This window comes from Mustela nigripes, chromosome X (genome assembly GCF_022355385.1).
Source record: "Mustela nigripes isolate SB6536 chromosome X, MUSNIG.SB6536, whole genome shotgun sequence".
Classification (NCBI taxonomy): Eukaryota; Metazoa; Chordata; class Mammalia; order Carnivora; family Mustelidae; genus Mustela; species Mustela nigripes.
Genome location: NC_081575.1, coordinates 2,712,004 through 2,736,516, shown reverse-complemented (window position 1 = coordinate 2,736,516; position 24,513 = coordinate 2,712,004). Strand labels below are relative to the sequence as shown.

Below are 24,513 nucleotides of genomic sequence, written 5' to 3'. Positions count from 1 at the left end.
TTAATATCAAAATCAAAGAAACACATTGGCAATAATACAATAATAGTAGGGGACTCTCCTCAGTGAAATGGACAGATCATCGAAGCAAAAGATCAACGAGGAAATAAAGGCCTTAAATGACACACTGGACCAGATGGATATCACAGATATCTTCAGAACTTTCCATCCCAAAGCAACAGAATACACATTTTTCTCTAGTGTGCACGGAACATTCTCCAGAATAGACCACATCATGGGTCATAAATCAGGTCTCAACTGGTATCAAAAGATTGGAATCATTCCCTGCATATTTTCAGACCACAATGCTCTGAAGCTAGAACTCAATCACAAGAGGAAATTTGGAAAGAACCCAAATACATGGAGACTAAACAGCATCCTTCTAAAGAATGAGTGGGTCAACCAGGAAATTAAAGAATTGAAAAAGTTCATGGAAACAAATGATAATGAAAACACAATGGTTCAAAATCTGTGGGACACAGCAAAGGCAGTCCTGAGAGGAAAATATATAGTGATACAAGCATTTCTTAAGAAACAAGAAAGGTCTCAAAGACACAACCTAACCCTACACCTAAAGGAGCTGGAGAAAGAACAACAAAGAAAGCCTAAACCCAGCAGGAGGAGAGAAATCATAAAGATCAGAGCAGAAATCAATGAAATAGAAACAAACAAACAAAAAAAACCAATAAAACAAATCAACAAAACTAGGAGCTGGTTCTTTGAAAGAATTAATAAGATTGATCAACATCTGGCCAGACTTATCAAAAAGAAAAAAGAAAGGACCCAAATAAATAAAATCATGAATGAAAGAGGAGAGATCAAAACCAACACCAAAGAAATACAAACAATTATAAGAACATACTATGAGCAACTCTATGCCAATAAATTTGACAATCTGGAAGAAATGGATGCATTCCATAGAGACATATAAACTACCACAACTGAACCAGGAAGAAAGAGAAAACCTGAACAGACCCATAGCCAGTAAGGAGATGGAAACAGTCATCAAAAATCTCCAAACAAACAAAAGCCCAGGGCCAGACGGCTTCCCAGGGGAAATCCTACCAAACATTTAAAGAAGAACTAATTCTTATTCTCCTGAAACTGTTCCAAAAAATAGAAATTGAAGAAAAACTTCCAAACTCATTTTGAGGCCAACATCACCTTGATCCCAAAACCAGACAAGGATCTTATCAAAAAAGAGAATTACAGACCAATATCCTTGAGGAACACAGATGCGAAAATTCTTACCAAAATGCTAGCTAATAGGATCCAATAGTACATTAAAAGGATTATTCACCACGACCAAGTGGGATTTACTCCAGGGCTACAAGGTTGGTTGGACATCCACAAATCAATCAATGTGATATAATACATTAATAAAAGAAAGAATAAGAACCATATGATACTCTCAATAGATGCTGAAAAAGCATTTGACAAAGTACAGCATCCCTTCCTGATCAAAACTCTTCAAAGTGTAGGGATAGAGGGCACATACCTCAATATTATCAAAGCCATGTATGAAAAACCCACCACAAATATCATTCTCAATGGAGAAAAACTGAAAGCTTTTCTGCTAAGGTCAGGAACACAGCAGGGATGTCCATTATCACCACTGCTATTCAACATAGTACTAGAAGTCCTAGCCTCAGCAATCAGACAACAAAAACAAATTAAAGGCATCTAAATCAGCAAAGAAGAAGTCAAACTATCACTATTTGCAAAGGATATGATAACTATATGTGGAAAACCCAAAAGATTCCACTCCAAAACTGCTAGAACTTATACAGGAATTCAGTAAAGTGTCAGGATATAAAATCAATGCACAAAAATCAGTTGTATTTCTTTACACCAACAACAAGACAGAAGAAAGAGAAATTAAGGAGTCAATCCCATTTACGATTGCACCCCAAACCATAAGATACCTAGGAATAAACCTATCCAAAGAGGCAAAGAATCTATACTCAGAAAACTATAAAGTAGTCATGAAAGAAATTGTGGAAGACACAAAGAAATGGAAAAATATTCCATGCCCTTGGATTGCAAGAACAAATATTGTGAAAATGTCTATGCTACCTAAAGCAATCTACACATTTAATGCAACCCCAATCAAAATTCCACCCATTTTTTTTCAAAGAAATGGAACATATAATCCTAAAATTTTTATGGTACCAGAAAAGACCTTGAATAGCCAAAGGAATATTGAAAAAAAAAGCCAAAGTTGGTGGCACCACAATTCTGGACTTCAAGCTCTATTACAAATCTGTCATCATCAAGACAGTATGGTACAAAAACAGACACATAGATCAATGGAACAGAATACAGAGCCCAGAAATGGACCTTCAACTCTATGGTCAACTAATCTTTGACAAAGCAGGAAAGAATGTCCAATGGAAAAAAGACAGCCTCTTCAACAAATGGTGTTGGGGATATTTGACAGCCACATGCAGAAAAATGAAATTGGACCATTCCCTTACACCACACACAAAAATAGACTCAAAATGGATGAAGGACCTCAATGTGAGAAAGGAATCCATCAAAATCCTTGAGGAGAACACAGGCAGCAACCTCTTTGACCTCAGCTGCAGCAATGTCTTCCTAGGAACATCGCCAAAGGCAAGGGAAGCAAGGGCAAAAATGAACCATTGGGATTTCATCAAGATCAAAAGCTTTTGCACAGCAAAGGAAACAGTTAGCAAAACCAAAAGACAACTGCCAGAATGGGAGAAGATATTTGCAAGTGACATATCAGATAAAGGGCTTATATCCAAAATCTATAAAGAGCTTAGCAAACTCAACACCCAAAGAACAAATAATCCAATGAAGAAATGGGCAGAGGACATGAACATGAACAGACATTTCTGCAAAGAAGACATGCAAATGGCCAACAGACACATGAAAAAATGTTCCACATCACTTGGCATCAGGAAAATACAAATAAAAACCACAATGAGATAACCACATTACAGCACTCAGAATGGTTGAAATTAACAAGTCAGGAAATGACAGATGCTGGCGAGGATGCGGAGAAAGGGGAACCCTCCTACACTGTTGGTGGGAATGCAAGCTGGTGCAACCACTCTGGAAAACAGCATGGAGGATCCTCAAAAAGTTGAAAATAGAGCTACCCTATGACCCAGAAATTGCACTCCTGGGTATTTACCCTAAAGATACAAATGTAGTTATCTGAAGGGGCATGTGCACCCGAATGTTTATAGCAGCAATATCCACAATAGCCAAACTATGGAAAGAACCTAGATGTCCAACAGATGAATGGATAAAGAAGATGTGGTATATATATATAATGAAATACTATGCAGCCATCAAAAGAAATGAAATCTTACCGTTTGCAACACTGTGGATGGAACTAGAGGGTATTATGCTTAGTGAAATAAGTCAATCAGAGAAAGACAACTATCATGTGATCTCCCTGATATAAGGAAGTGGAGATGCAATGTAGAGGGTTTGGGGGGTAGGAAAAGAATAAATGAAACGAGATGGTATCAGGAGGGAGACAAACCATCAGACTCTTAATCTCACAAAACAAACTGAGGGTTGCTGGGGGGAGGGAGGTCGGTAGAGAGTGGTGGGTTTATGGACATTGGGGAGGGTATGTGCTATGGTGAGTGCTGGGAAGTGTGTAAACCTGGCGATTCACAGACCTGTACCCCTGGGGATAAAAATACATTATATGCTTATAAAAAAATAAAAAAGAATTTTAAAAAAATAATAAAATCTTGTCATTTGTGAAGATGTAGGTGAAGCTAGAGTATATTATGTGAAGTGAAATAAATCAGTGAGAGAAAAACAAGTACCATATAATTTCACTTATATGTGGAATTTAAGAAATAAAACAGATGAACATAGGAGGGAAAAAAAGAGAGGCAAACCATAAAACATATTCTTAACTATAGAGAACACATTGATGGTTACTGGAAAGGAGGTTGGTAGGTATTGGTTAAATAAGGATGGGGATTAAGGAGGACACTTGTGAGCAGTGGGTGTTCTTTGTCAGTGACGAACCACTAAATTCTACACTTGAAACTATTATTACATTGTATATTAACTGAGTAGAATTTAAATAAAAACTTGGAAAAAAGTGGATAAGATAATGTGGCAAATGGAATTTTTTTGTTGTTGTTGTTGTTTTTTTACTTTATTTTTTCTTATTGTGTTATGTTAGTCACTATACAGTACATCATTAGTTTTTGATGTAGTGGAAGAATAAACATTGTTAAAATGTCTATGCTGCCTAGAGCAATTGATAGTTTCAACACCATCCCAATCAAAATACCAACGACATTTTTCAAAATGCTAGAATAAACAGTCCTAAAATTTGTATGGAACCAGAAAAGACTCCAAATCATCAAGGAAATGTTGAAAAATAAAAACAAAGCTGGGGGCATCATGTTGCCTGATTTCAAGCTATATTACAAAGCTATGACCAACAAGACTGCATGGTACTGGCACAAAAACAGACAGACCAGTGGAACAGAATAGAGAGTCTAGATATGGACTTTCAACCCTACAGCCAACTAATCTTTGACAAAGCAGGAAAAAATATATGATGGAAAAAAGTCTCTTCAATAAATGATTCTGGGAAAATTGGACAGCCACATGCAGAAGAATGAAACTGGACCATTCTTTTACACTATACACAAAGGTTAAACTCAAAAGACATGAAAGACCTCAGTGGGAGACAAGAATCCATCAAAATCCTAGAGGAGAACATAGGCAGTAACTTCTTCAACATCAGCCACAGCAACTTCTTTCAAGACACGTCTCCAAAGGCAAGGAAAACAAAAGTGAAAATGAACTTTCAGAACTTCATCAAGATAAAAAGATTTTGGACAGCAAAGGAAACAGTCAACAAAACAAAGAGGTTTGCAAATGAAACTACAAAGGGCTGATATCTAAGATCTATAAAGAACTTCTTAAACTCAGCATCCAAAAATCATGTAATCAAGTCAAAAAATGGTCAGAAGACATGAGAAGACACTTCTCCAAAGAAGACATACAAATGACTAACAGACACATGAAAAATTGTTCATCATCATTAGCCATCAGGGAAATTAAAATCAAAGCCACATTGAGATACCACCTTATATCAGTCAGAATGGCAAAAATCAACAAGGCAAGAAACAACTTGTTGGAGAAGTAGTAGAGAAAAGGGAGCCCTCTTACACTGTTGGTGGGAATGTAAATTGGTGCAGCCACTTCAGAAAACAGTGTGGAGGTTCCTCAAAAAATTAAAAATAGAGTTACCTTATGACCCAGCAATTGCACTGCTGGGTATTTGCCCCAAAGATACAGATGTAGTGAAAAGAAGGGCCATATATACCCCAATATACACCCTAATGTTCATAGCAGCCATGTCCACTATAGCCGAAGTGTGGAAAGAGTCAAGATGCCCTTCAACAGACCAATGGATAAATATGTGGTCCATATACACAATGGAATATAACTCAGCCATCAGAAAGGATGAATACCCAACTTTTGCATCAACATGGATGGGACTGGAGAAGGTTATGCTGAGTGAAATAAGTCAAGCAGAGAGAGTCAAATTATCATATGGTTTCACTTATTTGTGGAGCATAACAAATAGCATGGAGGGTATTAGGAGAAGGGGAAAATGAAGGGGAAGAAATCAGAGTGAGAGACAAACCATGAGAGACTATGGACTCTAGGAAACAAACTTAAGGTTTTAGAAGGGAAGGGTTTGGGGGTGATGGGTGAGCCTGGTGAAGGGTATTAAGGAAGGCATGGATTGCATGGAGCACTGGGTATTTTATGCAAATGGATTTTTTCAACACAAAAGAACATCATTAAGAAAGTATAAAAACAAAAAGACAAAAAGAAGCAGCTCTGCTAAGTATCAGAACTACCAGCATATACCACATAGTTGTAAGTTGAATTGTTTTATTCTTTTTATTTTTAAGCATGGGACACTGGACTCAGAAACAAGGTGAGGGTTTTGGAAGGGATGGGGGTGGGGGGATGGGTTAGCCTGGTTGTGGGTATTGGAGAGGGCATATATATCATGGAGCACTGAGTGTGGTGCATAAGCAATGAATCTTGGAACACTGAAAAAATAAAAAATAAATAAATAAAAGTGTAAAAAATTTTTTAAATGAGAGAAAAGAAAAAAAAAGATTTTATTTATTTATTTGACAGAGAAAGACACGGGGAGAGAGGGTACACAGCAGGGGGAGTGGAAGAAGGAGAAGCAGTCTTCCCACTGAACAGGGAGCCCAATATGGGGCTCGATCTCAGGACCCTGGGTTCATGAACCTGAGCTAAAGGCAGACACTTAATGACTGATACACCCAGACATCCCTTTTTATTTCTAACAAACACAAATACAGTGCCAACCCTAATATTTAGATCCAGGGTTTTAGTAGTCTCACCCTTCCAAAGGGCTGGCAAGACATATTCAGGGCATTAATGAGAAGAACATGCAGCAAGAACACTTTATCCAGCAAGGTTGACATTCAAAATGGATAGAGAGATAAAGAGCTTCCAAGACTGGCAAGGTTTGAAAGAGTATGTGACCACCAAGTTGGCACGACAAGAAATATTAAGGGGAGTTCTATAAAAGAAGAAAGAACCCAAGAGTGAAATAGAACAGAAAATTATGGAGACAATCTATAGAAACAAGGACTCCACAGGCAACATGATGTCAGTAAAAATGGGTCTTTCAATAATTACTTTCAATGTGAATGGCCTAAATGCTCCCATAAAATGACACAGGGTTGCAGGTTGGATAAAACAACAGGACCCATCCATATGCTGTCTACAAGAGTCCTATTTGGAATGTAAAGATACATCCAGACTGAAAGTGAAGGGATGGAGAAACATCTTTCATGCCAATGGACCTCAAAAGAAAGCTGGGGTAGCAATTCTCATGTCAGGTAAATTAGACATTAATCTAATTTAATTTGAAGGTAGCCCTTCAAAAAAGTTTCAAATTCCCTTATATTAAATCTAGCACTACTTTGGTTTTCTCAAGGAGGATCTCTTGAAGTCCTCTTTAATATAATCAGTAAAAGATTTGGCTATCTGATTTTCTAAGCACCAGTAGGATGTAAACAAAGCAGTGTAAACAGGAGAGACTGCAACTAACACTGAGCATGGAGACACACACAAAAAATATATAAATATAGAATTAACATAATGAATGTTCTCTATGATGATCTTAAAGCTACAAAGGACAGGGACAGTGGTGTTCAAAATTTTTATTTAAGATTATAATAAAAGTTTCAATAAATTCTTAAAGAACCTTATTCTCAGAGTTAAAATTTAACAGGATTTAGGACTTGAAAAAATAAAGTTCATTTATTTAGCATTTACATCTTATTTAGAACATCTGGCATAACCCAATGAAATCCGATACATAAGAAATTAATAAAACAGAATTAGCCTGTTTTTTCAGACTGGAGTAAAGAACAAAAAGGGCCTCATTATCCATGTTTCTAAGGACATATTAGTCCAGTTCTATAGCCTTCAGCCTCAGAAATTACTTTTGAAATTTCTGATAGATGGAAAGAGTATATTAAGATAAGCCTGCAAAAATAATTAGGAATAAGTCCTAACACTTTCAAGAATATGGGGTAGTAGCCAAGTGTAAAACATAAGACAAAAGCCACCACCAAATAATAAAATATACTGTGTAATACTTAAATATTTTAAGGCTCAAGAGGATCATTGCTATTACTAATATTCTCTGAATTAGATAGGGTTTTAAAATTGAATGAAGTTTCATACAGCTGAGGAACACAAAGTTTGGGGACAGGAGGACTAATAAATAAGGCTGCCAAGATGGGTAGAGGCTGGGTTACATTGGATCGGAAAAAATCATTTAAGGAATTTGGGCTTTAGTCTAGGGAAAATAGGAATCCATTAAATGACCTAGAATAGCTATGACTCAACATACACTGTGGAATATTGGTTACAGAGCAGAGGTTAGTTTGGGTGGGAGCAAGACTTTAGAAAGTAAGACCAACTAGAGACTTTTGTAATAGTACAAGTGGAAGACAATATTGGATTAAACTAAGGTGGTAGCTGGAAAGTTGTGGGAAAGTAGATGAATCCTAAAGATGTGGGAGGTAGTAATTACATACCTTGGAAAATAGTTCAATCTAGAAATCAAAGAGTAGAAAATTGGCAGAGATGATTTCAGTGTCTTGCTTGCGCAATGGGGTGCATAGTGGTGTTATTGACTAAGGATAATGGAAGACTAGCATATCATGTTTGTTGTTTTTGTTGTTGTTAAGAGTAAGGGAGGGAGATGGAGATGATAAAACTAATTTGGACATACTTAGATTAAGGAATTTATGGGTAGCCAAGTAGACATGTCCAATGAATAGATGTTGAATATAGAGGAATTCAGATGTTGAATATAGAGGAATGACACTCAAGAGAAATTAGGAATGATAATTGAGGTGAGAGTCATTGGTATATATAAAAGGTTATGATGTCATGGGGATAGATTAAATCACTCAGTATCTGTATGGTAAGAACACTTAGAACAAAACAAAGAAAAACACCAACACATGTGTGAACAAAGGAAAATATTACCCAAAAGATCTTTATATCACACAGGCATTTCATACAGCTGTGTAATAGTATGGAAAATACTATAGTAAGCACAGCCATAAAAGTATGAAGAAAATCAGGTGTAGTATTTACTGCTGGTACTATGTCCAGATCTTTTTTCCTGGGCCAGTGAAACTGTCGCTCTACTACTTCAGAGTATTTTAACATTGGCTGAAAAATGCCTGGGAGGTTATGCCTTCCTCCAGTTAGCCCACAGGCCATGGCTGATTAGGAAGAGGCCATAGAAGTCCAGCCCCTTGCCTGAGGGGGGCCAAATCTGTAGAGCCATTCAACCCCATGGGGTCAAATGGAGGCTACACTTCAAGTGAAATCACATCTTTGCTTTGCTTTCCTTCCTTCCCTATCTTGCTTTCCTTGCTTCCTACAAGTTTCTCTGAGAGCACTCTCTATAAATTATTTGCTTTTGGATTCTTGTCTTGGGCCCGTTTAGAGAACTTAATCTAAGAAACAGGGAATTGTGATGTCTCTGAAATAAAAGAAAGAATTGTTCTTAAACCACATATTTATATTTTATGCATGTTTATATGTGTGTGTTTTTTTTATTTCATAAAAAAGGTGTTGAGGGAGAGAAAAATCAACAACTTTGAATGTTACTACATGCTACTAAAAACTTTTAAAAAGTTGGGTAATATAAGAATAGACAAGTGTTCATTTCAGTAACAGAGCCAACACTGGCCATCTTAGTTGCATAAATTGCTTTAGAGTCATGAGGCTCAAAGTCAGACAGCACCACTGGAAAAATGGATGAGAGGTGAGTAAGTAGAGACAGTAAAGAAAACTGCTTTTTCAGGAAGTAGGACTGTGAAGAGGAGGAAATATTTAAGGTACTATTGGTGGACAGATTTTTAAATTTAACATGGGAGATTCTTGATCACATTTAAATGCTAATAGGACAGAGCCAATAAAATGGGACAAGTTGGAGATCTCAGACAGAAAAAAAAATGAGTACAAACGGCTGGAAAGAACTGCTTTTAAGAAGTTACAGAGTGGGGGGCGCCTGGGTGGCTCAGTGGATTAAGCCGCTACCTTCGGCTCGGGTCATGATCTCGGGGTCCTGGAATCGAGTCCCGCATTGGGCTCTATGCTCAGCAGGGAGCCTGCTTCCCTCTATCTCTCTCTCTGCCTGCCTCTCCGTCTGCTTGTGATCTCTCTCTGTCAAATAAATGAATAAAATCTTTAAAAAAAAGAAGTTACAGAGGGAATTTAAACATGAGCTAAGGAGCTGCTCAAGAAGACCCCTGAGATCTCTTTCTACCTTGTAATTTTGAGCTGATGATTTTTTAAAAAAATACAATATAAATTCAATTAGCCCACATATAGTACATTATTAGTTTTTGGTGTAGTGTTCAATGATTCATTAGTTGCATATAAGACCCAGTGCTCATCACATCACATGCCCTCCATAATTGAATTTACATTAGAAAAATAAACAAATAAATTGAAATATAGCTCAGATGCCCTTCAATGGACGAATGGATAAGGAAGATGTGGTCCATATACACTATGGAGTATGATGCCTCCATCAGAAAGGATGAATACCCAACTTTTGTAGCAACATGGACGGGACTGGAAGAGATTATGCTGAGTGAAATAAGTCAAGCAGAGAGAGTCAATTATCATATGGTTTCACTTATTTGTGGAGCATAACAAATAGCATGGAGGACATGGGGAGTTAGAGAGAAGGGAGTTGGGGTAAATTGGAAAGGGAGGTGAACCATGAGATACTATGGACTCTGAAAAACAATCTGAGGTGTTTGAAGGGGTGGGGGGGGGGAGGTCGGGGTACCTGGTGGTGGGTATTATAGAGGGCACGGATTGCATGGAGCACTGGGTGTGGTGCAATAATAATGAATACTGTTATGCTGAAAATAAAAAAAAATTTAAAAATAAAATAAAATAAAATGTAATGTCTAAGTATCAGGGACCAGAGTACCTCTAGGAAAAAAATATAAAAAGTTTTGGTCTAAGGCAAGAATTTATCACAATTTTCTTTTGTTCTAGGAGGTAAGGGTTCTTACCCGCCAATATCCTGCTTCACAAAGTCCCCAGGTTCTTGTCGTCTTGATTCCCCCTGGCCAGTTATTCCAGGAAAAATATTAATCAGAAAAAGAAACCCAAGGCTGGTTGTGTAGAAGTGACTCATCTGTGTGACTATCATTTTCTTAGGCACCAACTTGGAGAGACCTGTGAGATCCCTATTCAGGGAAAAGAGGAAGGAGAAGGGGTGGAAGACAAAAAAGAAAAAAAGGTTTAAAAAAAGGTTTTATTCAATTATATTAGAGCCATTTAACTTTCCTAGTATCTAGTTATTAAATGATTAATGTAACAATCCCCTTTCCCTAGTTCATCAATGCTACCAAAATTCATTCCCCACATACTCCTTTCTTGAATATACCAAAGTCCATCCAATAAAGAGTAAAGAGCTCTAAATCAGTAATTCAGAGTCTTGGGTTATACTTTCATCTCTTTCCCTGTCTTCTCAGTTTTAGTTACTTTTTCATAATTTCATAAGAATTTAAAATACTCTCTCATGTCTTCATATTATTTTCCCCCAATCCTATTTGATCTTTACTCTCACAAATGTCTTTGTCATAGTTCACTGTGTAATATTGTAGGAAATATTAGAATATTAAGATCTGAACTCTCTTTATAGCATTTGTGGGATTAATTCTCATTTCAATACAGTTATGCAATTTTCCAAAAGATCAAAGTTCTTAGGGTAGATGAACTGTTTCCTCTGAATCAGGCTGAGAAAATGCTGAGTGATGAGACACCATGGCACTAGAATAGGAAAATAATGATTCCCCATAAATGTTTGAGGGTAAAGTCAGCCCCATTTAGGGACCACAACATAAGAAATCCAAGTCTATCTTCCTAGTACAGAAGACCCTAAAAGGTCAGCAAGTTATACTGATGATAGAATTAGATGATTTAGAGTTGCCTATGTGTAAGGTTATTTTATGAACTCTGGACTAGTGGATGTTTACCTAAGACATGGAGTTAAGAAAGCAATATAAAGTGGCACTTTTTTGCTATCTCTGAACCTCATGGCTTCTTTGAATCTGAGACATTGACCACTAGAAGGAGACCTAATTCTGCAACAAAACCATACTCTTTTTAAGTCTTATCAGTGACTTAACTTCCAAAGAGAATGAAAGTCTTTAAAACTCTTTTCCCAAGGAAAGTTTAGGTAAGGGACTAATATGTAATACAGATACATGCTGGAGAGCCATTATAGTTGATAAGAAGATAAACAACAAGTCTTTTTAAATTTATCCTATCCCAAAGAATGCAGCCACTAGGTCATATATTCAATTGTCTTCTTGAATCTTTGTGACGAGAAAACATCTACTTTGAGTTGCTGCCTAGGCATTTTATAATACAGCAACCTTGCTCATACCCAGAGTCTGGACATTTAGGCAAGGACCCAAGCTTAGGATTCCCACTACAAGTTCCTGCTTTGCTTCTTCTAGGGTATCATTCAAAATGACCACTATGAAGGCAGATGCTGAACTGACTTAGCCACCTAGGCACCCCATAACATTTTGTTAACAAACATTATAATACATGTGAAGACATTTATGTATAAAACTATTTGACTACATTGGTCAGAAAACCATAGCACATGAGCCTAATAATCACTGTACAAGACAAAATAGCCTTGGTAAACACTTAAGACATTACACATGATCAAGGGGCACCTGGGTGGCTGGTTGATTAAGTGTCTACCTTTGGGTCAGGTCATGATCTCAGGGTCCTGGGATCAAGCCCTACATTGTGCTTTCTGTTCAACAGCCTACTTCTCCCTCTGCCTGCCACTCCCCCTGCTTGTACTTCTCTCTGTGTCAATTAAATAAATAAAATCTTTTTTTAAAAATCATGCATGATCAAAAGCATGCCACTTGACTGTTGCACAACAGTGTAAATACCTAACACTACTAAACTGCATATTGAAAAGTGGTTAAGATTTTTTATGTGCTTTTTAACCACAATTAATTTTTTAATTAAAAAATGTTACTGGAGGGGCGCCTGGGTGGCTCAGTGGGTTAAGCCTCTGCCTTCAGCTCGGGTCATGATCCCAGGGGCCTGGGATGGAGTCCCGCATGGGGCTCTCTGCTCAGTGGGGAGCCTGCTTCTCCTCATCTCTCTCTCTGTCTGTCTCTCTGCCTATTTGTGATCTCTCTCTCTGTCAAATAAATAAATGAAATCTTTAAAAAAAAAGTTAAAAAAAATGTTACTGGAATGGGTAGCTTTAGCAAGTTAGCAAATATATACAAAACAGTCCCCAATCCTGGTATATATACACACAGAAATGTGGCACATTAGCAGGTATTAGCATTAAATGAACATATAACCATGATACATGCTCAGGTGACCATCAAAAAAGTGCAAACAAGGACTGTAGGACAAGTGCACACAAGGACTGTAGGACAGAAGACCCTTAAAATTGTTCTTCTGACAAGCTTGATGAATTTTCAAGTGACCATAATGCATAAACTGAAAGCCATAACACTTAAAGGGCCTGCAAACATGACAAATATTCATGTAGCTATAAACAATTATAGTATGCTTAGACAACCATGATGTATGTGAAGAGGTATTGGTATATCAGCCCTTAATCATGATGTGTGAACACACACTGTGTGTACCGTAGCACCCATGATCAGGAATTGAGTGACATGGTTTAGGAGCAGATAGGCATACTAGTAGAGTAGACTGCCATGATGCAGAAACAGAAGGCCATGGTCCAACTGTAGGCAAACATGCTCAAAATATTTCTCCCTGGAGCAGAGAGATAAGATATAGAGACAAGTGGCCACAATGAAGAACTAGTATCTCTTTAGTAATGATGACCAATAGGCAATAAATAGCTATCTACAGCATATGAACAAAGAAGTATAGCACATACATCTGTAATGAATAAGCTGAAAATTCCAGCAAAGGAACATCATATGATGACATGGGCATTTAAACAACTATGCTGCATTAACAGAATGTAATACTAATAACAGTTTTAAAGTTGATATAAAGAAGCCAAGCCACATTGCAAAAGTAGGCAACCCTGGTATATGGTCCTGTAAGTACAGCACATGGATAAACACCAATGACATATGAACTTACAATCAATAAACGTATTCAGATAACCATGGACACAATAGCAGATGCTTGTGATAGGAGCAGATTGACAATGAAATAGGAGGGGATAACCCTTGGGAAGGCTCAGATAATCTTGGTGTTATAATGGATTATCCATGGTACATGAGCACACAAATTTGACAAATGCTCAAGCCACCATACTACATGATTGCATAGCCAAAATAACAAATGCTTACTCAACCAATTCACTTTGCTCAAGAGCTAAAGGAAAGTACAAGTAACAAACTAGAAGGAATTACTATCTACAAGCTGATGACTTATAAATTAATATCTCTACCCCCATTACCTCCTGCAACCCACATCTGCACTTAGATGTCTGAGAAGCATCTTAAACCTAATGTGTTAAAATCTGAGGTTCAGATATCAATCTCCCCACACATACAAACCTGGTCCCCCTGTAGTCTTTCCAATATCAGGTAATGGTAATTACCCGTCCATTTGCTCAGAGTAAAAGCTCTGATGTCATTCTTGATTCCTCTTTTAGTCTCATATCCCACATCCAATCTGTCAGCAAGTCTCATTGGCATTCCATTTAAAAAGAAACATGTTCAAAATAAAACCACTCATCATCACCTCTACTGCTATTACTCGGCATCTTTTGCTGAGATCATTGCAAAAGCCTCTTAACTGGGCTTGGTGACTCTGACCCTGCTTTCCTAAAATCTTGTCTCTATACAACAGAGTGAACTTTAAAAGTGTAAAGTCAGATCATGTCTCTCTTCTGCTCAAAATCCAATTTCTCCCCAGTTCAAAAGCTATGTTATGATCTACAAGGACCTACGTAATCTAATCTCCAGATAGCTGGATAACCTTATCCTCTACTATCCTCCTCTCTCACTCACTCTACTTCAGCCACTGTGACTTACTTCCTTGTTGTCAGTTGGATATAACAGGCATGCTCCAGCCCTAGGGCCTTTGCAAATGCTATTGCCTCTACTGGGACTATTTTTCTATCTAATTTCCAGATAGTTTTTTCCTTCTCTCACTTTGTGGTTTTGCTCAAATGTCTCCTTTCCCAATGAGACCTTCCCTGATGACCCAATGTAAAACTTCAATACTTCCTTACATCCTGGAAACTTCCTATGCAGTTGCCTGTTCTATTTTTCCTCATTTGCACTTCTTTTCTTTCTTTTCTAAATTAAACTTATTTTATTTTTATTTATTTTTAAAAAGATTTTATCTATTTATTTATTTATTTAACAGAGAGAGAGAGAGAGAGAGAGAGAGAGAGAGATCACAAGTAGGCAGAGAGGCAGGCAGAGAGAGATGGGGGGGAAGCAGGCTCCCTGCTGAGCAGAGAGCCCAATGCAGGGCTCCATCCCAGGACCCTGAGATCATGACCTGAGCTGAAGGCAGAGGCTTAACCCACTGAGCCACTCAGATGCCCCTTATTTATTTTTTAACTTAAGCTCAATTAGCCAACATATAGTACATCATTAGTTTTTGATATAGTGTTCAGTGATTCATTAGTTGCTATAAAACCCAGTGCTCATCACATCATGTGCCCTCCTTAATGCCCATTACCCAGTTACCCCATTCCCCCCCACCTCCCTTTCCACAACCCTCAGTTTGATTCCCAGAGTCAAGAGTCTCTCATGATTTGTCTCCCTCTCTGATTTCTGCTTTTTCCCTCTCTTCCCCTATGATCCTCTGCACTATTTCTTATATTCCACATATGATATGAGTGAAACCATATGACAATTTTCTTTCTCTGATGGACTTATTTCATGTAGTAGAATACCTCCAGCTCCATCCATGTAAATGTAAATGGTAGGTATTCATCCTTTCTGATGGCTAAGTAATATCTCATTTGCACTTCTAATATATATTTCATGTATTTTTGTTATTGGCTGTTACTCCAGTACAATATAAGCTCAGTAGGGACAAGGAATTTTGTTTGTCTTATTTACAGATATATGCCCAATGCACAGAACGCTGATAAATAATGCATACTTAATAAATAGTTAATGAATGAATGTTATTTTGAAAAAGTCACATCAATAAATGAGGTAAGATAGTATAAAAATCACCTTCATACTACCAGATCAAGAGACTACTCAGAACTACCAAATACTAGTCATGTTAGGCCTTAAAGACTTCCTTCTTCAGTGTAAAATAAGAATAATAATATTCATAAAAATTATAGATTAATAATACACATAAAATGCCTGACTAAAGACATGCTCCCTGGATAGGTCTGCTGTTAGATCCTGTTCAAATACAAATTCATTTTATCACAAACTTTTGAGTATCTACCATGTACAAGGCACTGACACAGCACCTCCTTCAACTAGGATTCCTAAAACTTCTTTATCTCAGTGCCTAGAAACAACCAGATACTGATATTCCACCCACCAACTCCCCACTTGGATGCCATGAGGCACTACCTGCTGGAACTTTAACTGAACAGAGGCATCCCAAATGCTGCTATTCAGATACTGTAAAGCCAACTCTGACATTTCTTTGCCTCAGTTTGTCACAAAAGTTTTATTTGAGGCCATCTAATTCTACTTAGCCTCAAAGCATTGCCATTATTATAAGCTTTAAAGCCATAAATATTATTATAAGCTTTGAACCCAGAAATATCTGCCAATTCTTGATATGCCACACAGCAATCTGAGATTGGATGAATGACTTGACTCAACATTTACATCTATAAAAAGTTGATAATGATAATACTGCCATATAGGAGTGTTGTAAGAATTAAATGGCATAATTCATGGGCATAATTAAGCATTATGTTTGACATGTAATAATCCTTGGTCACTGTAAACTACAGATCAATTCCTTGACCTCTTGCCCTCCAGTGAGCCTCAGCTTTACCCTAATCTAGTCACTTATTCTCATGGTCATATCATTAATCTTGTCATTACAAATCCATGAACTCAAATAACTATCTGATCACAACTTTTCCAACCATTTTCATCCAGTACCTTTAAGCTGTTAATTATTCTGCCTAATTATTCTATTAGGGTTAACCCTAATCATCAATCCCTTGATCCTACCACCTTTCAATTGCATATTACCACCTTCATGTTCTTACTTCCTTTCTTGTATTACTTGGGTTACATATGTAGTCCATAATATCAACAAAACCATCCTCTGGTATGTGTCTTCAACACACTTTCCTCTCTCTTACTCTTTTGTAACTGCCTGGAAAAACATAAACCAGCACTGACCACAACCTTCTCCTCTGAAAGTCCTTGAATTCCATGTTACCACCCTAGTTACACTACACCTCTGACCATTTATATTCTATCTCCTTTGTGGGCTTCCCCTTTAAAGGGATACCTCTAAAATTTTCCCTGGCTTGGGATTAATACAATTCAAAATATATTTCCTATCAGACACAAATGATGAAATATCTATAATCTCTACCAAAAAAAAAAGCTTAAAACATCTATGGAGAACAGAATATTAGGAATAGTAAAGTGGGAGACTTGAAAAAGAACCAAATATAATTTCTGAAAATAAAAATACTTTGAAAAGTAAAGCATACATCTTAGTATGACACATACAACATATAAATAGAAACAGATTGCATAACTTCTGTTTTAGAAGAGGAGAAAAAATAAAATGACTTAAGAAATGCCAATCCACATAAGAAATAAAAGAAAAAAATATTAAATAGGCATACTAAATAGAAAACATTAAAAAATGATAGTTTCTAATTCAGATATATTAGCAATTTTAGTCTCTAAAGGCCCCATTTGAAATAAAGAGTTTATCAGACTAGATTAAAAATACTAAAAATAAATTAGCTATGCATTGTTTATAAGAGTCATATCTAAAACACAAAGGAACAGAAAAGTTGAAAGGAAAAGGAAAAAGTAATGCTATGCAAATATTAACCAAAACATTATTTGTAATATTCAGGAAGTAAAAACTTTAAATCAAAGCTTTTACTAAAGATAAAGAGGAAAACTCTATATGGTAAAATGTTCAATTTAACAAAAATACAAGTTGGTGCAGCCACTTTGGAGAACAGTGTGGAGATTCCTCAAGAAATTAAAAATAGAGCTTCCATATGACCCAGCAATTGCACTACTGGGTATTTACCCCAAAGATACAGATGTAGTGAAAAGAAGGGCCATCTGTACCCCAATGTTTATAGCACCAATGGCCACAGTCGCCAAACTGTGGAAAGAACCAAGATGCCCTTCAACGGACAAATGGATAAGGAAGATGTGGTTCATATACACTATGGAGTATTATGACTCCATCAGAAAGGACGAATACCCAACTTTTGTAGCAACATGGACAGCACTGGAAGAGATTATGCTGAGTGAAATAAGTCAAGCAGAGAGAGTCAATTATCATATGGTTTCACTTATTTGTGGAGCATAACAAATAACATGGAGGACAAGGGGAGTTATAGAGGAGAAGGGAGTTTGGGGAAATTGGAAGGGGAGGTGAACCATGAGAGACTATGGACTCTGAAAAACAATCTGAGGGGTTTGAAGGGGCGGGGGGTGGGAGGTCGGGGTACCAGGTGGTGGGTATTATAGAGGGCACGGATTGCACGGAGCTCTGGGTGTGGTGCAAAAATAATGAATACTGTTATGCTGAAAATTAAAAAAAAAGAAATGTAATAAATTTCCATACATATAACAACACAGCTTTAAGATATGTAAAGCAAAAATGGACAGAACTAAAAAGAAACATAGATATAGCTATGATCATAATGGGGTACTTTAACACACCTCTTTCGGAAATTGACAGATTATACAGATTTTTAAAATCACGACAGATAGAAGAGATGTTAACAAGATGAGTAACAAATCTCAAATATATATATATTCAAATATATATTCTATATATTGGAATAGTATACTATAGTATACTATAGTATAGTAGTATAGTATACTATAGTATACTATAACCACTGATGACAAAAATACACATTATTTTTAATCTCACTAGATATATTTATAAAAATGTACAAGACTAGAAAGTCAATTACAACAAATTTCAAATGATTAAAACGATATACACACATAGGATATGGATATATATGAAACTCATGGCCAAATAACATCCAAATACAAATTAGGACATCATAAGTGTACAACAAAAAAAAAATCACTATTTAAACTTATGACATGCAGCTAACAATACTTAAAGAAAAACATGTGGCTTTATATATGTATATCAAAAAGAAAAAAACTTAATGGATGAAGAAGATCAAAATAAGCTCATATGGTAAAAATACTAATAAAGATAGGAGCATTAATTTTTGTAATAGAAAATAATTTATAAAAGAGATGATTAAGAAAGCCAAAAGTTGATTCATTGGAATAACTAACAAACAGATCAAGCATGTACTTTAACTTTGTAACAACTAGTTTGAAGATTTATATGAGATGAACAAATTCATAAAAAAATAGAACTCACTAAGACAGAATTGAGAAGAAATTAGAGAAAATGAATAGTCCTGTAAACAGTAAATAAATGGAAAAAGCAGTAAAAAGTGTGTCCACAAAGAAAACCCAGGACCAGATGATTTAACCCGTGAGTTTTGCTGAACATTCAAGGAGGAAATAATGTAAATGATATGTAAATTTATCCATAAATGATAAAAGATGCAATATCCCCAAATGTGTGTTATTAGATTAGAGAAACCTTAATATCAAACCCTGACAATGACAGCATGAGAAAAAAAAATTTCTAGCAAAATTCCAGAAGAAATTTAGCAATTATATCCAATACCTAAAATAAATAATACATCATGTCCAAATTGGGTTTATTCTAGGTATTCAAAATTATTTGAATACTAGAACATCAATTAATATAATTAATCTAAAACAATAGATTTTTTTAAGTTATGACTATCAATATAAAACTAGAAGGGAATTTCTTTGATTTATTGAAGTGTTTCTACAAAACAACCTATAGAAAACAACATACCAAAAGGAGAAATTATAAAAACTTTCCTTTTCAGATCAGGAACATGATGTGAATCCTGTTCTACCTTCTATTAAAAGTCCTAGGTAGTGGAAGAAAATAAGAATAAGAAAAGAGTTAAAGTTTGGGAAGGAAGAAACAAAACTCATAGATAGACATGATATGACTGTGTATATAGAAAATTTCAGACAATCAACAAATAAAATATTGGTATTTGTAAGAGACTTTTTGAAAATAGCTGGATATAAAATTAATATCCAGAAGTCAATTCAGTTCTAAAGATAAATAATTATATACTTAATTTTTAAATTATATGTATAATAACATGGAGTTAAGAGGTACCATGTGATCCAGTAATTCCATTACTGGGTATTTAACCAAAGGAAAAAACCCACTATTTTGAAAAGATATATGAACCACTATGTTTATTGAAGCATTATTTACAATAACCAAGATACGGAAGCAATCTAAGTGGCCATCCATAGAAAAATGGATAAAGAAGATGTAGTGTAGGGGCGCCTGGGTAGCTCAGTGGGTTAAGCTGCTGCGTTCGGCTCAGGTCATGGTCTCAGGGTCCTGGGATCGAGTCCCGCATTGGGCTCGCTGCTCGGCAGAGAGCCTGCTTCCCTTCCTCTCTCTCTGCCTGCCTCGCTGCCTACTTGTGATCTCTCTCTGTCAAATAAATAAATAAATAATCTTAAAAAAATAAAAAGAAGATGTAGTGTACCTGAACTTCATAAAATCTATCTATGAAAAATGCACAGCAAATGGGAAAAAGCTCACAGCCTTCCCATTGTGATCAGGAACATGACAAGGATGCCCACTTTCACCACTCTTTTTCAACATAGTATTAGAAGCCCTAGCAACAGCAATCAAACAACAAAGAGAAATAAAAGGTATCCAAATTGGCAATGAAGAAGTCAAACTCACTCTCTTCACAGATGACATGATTCTTTATATGGAAAACCCAAAAGATTCCACCCCCAAACTACTAGAACTCATACAACAATTCAGTAACGTGGCAGGATACAAAGTCAATGTACAAAAATCAGTGGCTTTCTTATACACTAACAATGAAAATACAGAAAGGGAAATTAGAGAATCGATTCCATTTACTATAGCACCAAGAACCATAAGATACCTGGGAATAAACCTAACCAAACAGGTAAAGGATCTGTACTTGAGGAACTACGGGATACTCATGAAAGAAATTGAAGAAGACACAAAAAGATGGAAGACCATTCCATGCTCTTGGATTGGAAGAATAAACATTGTTAAAATGTCTATACTGCCTAGAGCAATCTATACTTTTAATGCCATTCTGATCAAAATTCCACTGATATTTTTCAAAGAGCTGGAGCAAATAATCCAGAAATTTGTATGGAATCAGAAGAGATCTCAAATCGCTAAGGAAATGTTGAAAAACAAAAATAAAACAGGGGGCATTGGGACGCCTGGGTGGCTCAGTTGGTTAAGCAGCTGCCTTCGGCTCAGGTCATGATCCCAGTGTCCTGGGATCGAGTCCCACATCGGGCTCCTTGCTCAGCAGGGAGCCTGCTTCTCCCTCCGCCTCTGCCTGCCATTCTGTCTGCCTGTGCTCCCTCTCTCCCCCTCTCTCTCTCTGATAAATAAATAAAATCTTTTTTAAAAATGTTAAAAAAAAACGGGGGGCATCACGTTACCTGATTTCAAGCTTTACTACAAAGCTGTGATCACCAAGACAGCATGGTACTGGCATAAAAACAGACACATAGACCAGTGGAACAGAGTAGAGAACCCAGATATGGACCCTCAACTCTATGGTCAAATAATATTTGACAAAACAAATATACAGTGGAAAAAAGACAGTCTCTTCAATAAATGGTACTGGGAAAACTGGGCAGCTATATGTAGAAGAATGAAACTTGACCATTCTGTTATACCATACACAAAGATAAACTCAAAATGGATAAAAGACCTCAATGTGAGACAGGAATCCATCAGAATCCTAGAGGAGAACATAGGTAGTAATCTCTTCGATATCAGCCACAGCAACTTCTTTCAAGATATGTCTCCAAAGGAAAAGGAAACAAGCGAAAATGAACTTTGGGGACTTCAACAAGATCAAAATCTTCTGCACAGCAAAGGAAACAGTCAAGAAAACAAAGAGGCAACCCACGGAATGGGAGAAGATATTTGCAAATGACAGTACAGACAAAAGGTTGATATCCAGGATCTATAAAGAACTCCTCAAACTCAACACACACAAAACAGACAATCATGTCAGAAAATGGACAGAAAATATGACAGACACTTCTCCAATGAAGACATACAAATGGCTATCAGACACATGAAAAAATGTTCATCATCGCTAGCCCTCAGAGAGATTCAAATTAAAATCACATTGAGATACCACCTTACACCAGTCAGAATGGCCAAAATTAGCAAGACAAGAAACAACGTGTATTGGAGAGGATGTGGAGAAAGGGGAAAGCTCTTACACTGTTGGTGGGAATGCAAGTTGGTGCAGCCACTTTGGAGAACATTGTGGAGATTCCGCAAGAAATTAAAAATAGAGCTTCCCTATGACCCTGCAATTGCACTCCTGGGTATTTACCCCAAAGATACAGATGTAGTGAAAAGAAGGGCCATCTGTACCCCAATGTTCATAGCAACAATGGCCACGGTTGCCAAACTGTGGAAAGAACCAAGATGCCCTTCAACGGACGAATGGATAAGGAAGATGTGGTCCATATACACTATGGAGTATTATGCCTCCATCAGAAAGGATGAATACCCAACTTTTGTAGCAACATGGACGGGACTGGAAGAGATTATGCTGAGTGAAATAAGTCATGCAGAGAGAGTCAATTATCATATGGTTTCACTTATTTTTGGAGCATAACAAATAACATGGAGGACATAGGGAGATGGAGAGAAGGGAGTTGAGAGAAATTGGAAGGGGAGATGAACCATGAAAGACTATGGACTCTGAAAAACAATCTGAGGGATTTGAAGGGGCAAGGGGTGCAAAGTTGGGGGAGCCAGGTGGTGGGTATTATGGAGGGAATGTATTGCATGGAGCACTGTGTGGTGCATAAACAATAAATTCTGTTACACTGAAAAGAATTAAATTTTTTAAAAAAAGAAAAGAAAACAATCAGAAGGTAGGTTTTAAGTGGTGTCATAGGGAGTGTTAGAAACTAATGTTACTAATCTAAAAACTATCAGGGCAAGGAAATATCCAGGTGGTTATGGGATAGAGATATTGTAGGAAGTCTATATAGACATCTCAAATTGTTGGTCTTTGAAAATAAGGTCCATGTGCAATGTTCTCTGCAGTGTCATTGTCACGATTGTTACTAAGTCTATAGCTGGGCATCATCAAAATGAATTCTCATGATGTGTACTTGGCTCCTAGGACCACAGTTGATTATTATCCTGGGGGTCATTTATCATCGTGTGTGTGTGTGTGTGTGTGTGTGTGTGTAAATAAACGGGAAAAGTCAGGGTTTGGTAATGATTTAAAAAAAGAAGAAGATGTAGTATATATATACACTACATTAGTCGGCCATAAAAAAGAATGTGATCTTGCTATTTGCATCAACATGGATTGATTTACAGGGTATAATGCTAAGTGAAATAAGTCAGACAGAGAAAGACAAATACCATGTGATTTCACTCATATGTGAAATTTAAGAAACAAAAACAAAGAAAAAAAAAGATAAACAACAAAAACCAGACTCTTAAATACAGAGAATAAACTGGTGGTTGCCAGAGGGGAGGTGGTCAGGGGATGATGGATGAAATAGATAAAGGAGAGCCAAAGCACATTTATCATGATGAGTACTGAGTGATATATGTAATTGTTGAAACATTAGATTCAATATCTGAAACTAATATAACACTGGATGACAATAATATTTCAATTTAACCATTCTGTTTATAAAAAATAAAAAATTATATTAAAAAAAATATATTTCAATTTAAAAAGAAGAATTGCCGAGGCCTAGAAATAAATCTAACAAATGATGTACAGTGCTTCTGTAAGATAAAACTATAGAATTATAGAGAGATGATGAAGACCTAAGTAAATGCAGAAATACAAATTTAAACACAATACCATTGTCAATAGTGCTCAATTTATTTTTTTAATTCAATTTAATTTTTGTGTTTATGTTCCAAAATTCATTGTTTATGCACCACACTCAGTGCTCCATACAATATATACCATTCTTAATACTCACCACAAGGCTCACCCAATGTCCCCCACCCCTCGCCCCTCGAAAACCTTCAGTTTGTTTCTCAGAGTCCACAGTCTCTCATGGTTTGTCTCCCCTCCAATTTCCCCCAACTCACTTCTCCTCTTCATCTCCTAATGTCCCCTGTGCTATGCCTTATGCTCTACAAGTGAAACCATATAATTGACTCTCTCTGCATGACTTATTTCACTCAGCATAATCTCCTCCAGTCCCGCTCATGCTGATACAAAAGTTGGGTATTTCTGATGGAGGCATAATATTTCATGGTATATATGGACCATATCTTCTTTATCCATTCATCCGTCCATCTTGGTTCTTTCCAAGTTTGGTGACTGTGGCCATTGCTGCTATGAATGTTGGGGTGCAAATGGCCCTTCTTTTCACTACATCTGTATCTTTGGGGTAAATACCCAGTAGTGCAATTGCAGGGTCATAGGGTAGCTCTATTTTTAATTTCTTAAGGAATCTCCACAATGTTTTCTGGAGCAGCTACATCAGCTTGCATTCCCACCAACAGTGTAAGAGGGTTCCCCTTTCTCAACATCCTCTCCAACACTTGTTGTTTACGGTCTTGTTGATTTTGGCCATTCTAACTGGT

The 24,513-nt window shown here is 36.7% G+C and overlaps 1 protein-coding gene across 1 annotated transcript in view; it reads right to left on the bottom strand.

Annotated features, from left to right (window-relative positions):
- Nucleotides 1-24,513, bottom strand: part of GABRA3 (gamma-aminobutyric acid type A receptor subunit alpha3) — a 385,158-nt gene that overhangs the window by 265,977 nt on the left and 94,668 nt on the right. The window contains exon 2 of the mRNA XM_059385929.1: nt 10,632-10,808. Coding sequence (XP_059241912.1) covers nt 10,632-10,771 — 140 coding nt within the window. The 5' untranslated portion in view covers nt 10,772-10,808. The remainder of the gene's footprint in view (nt 1-10,631; nt 10,809-24,513) is intronic.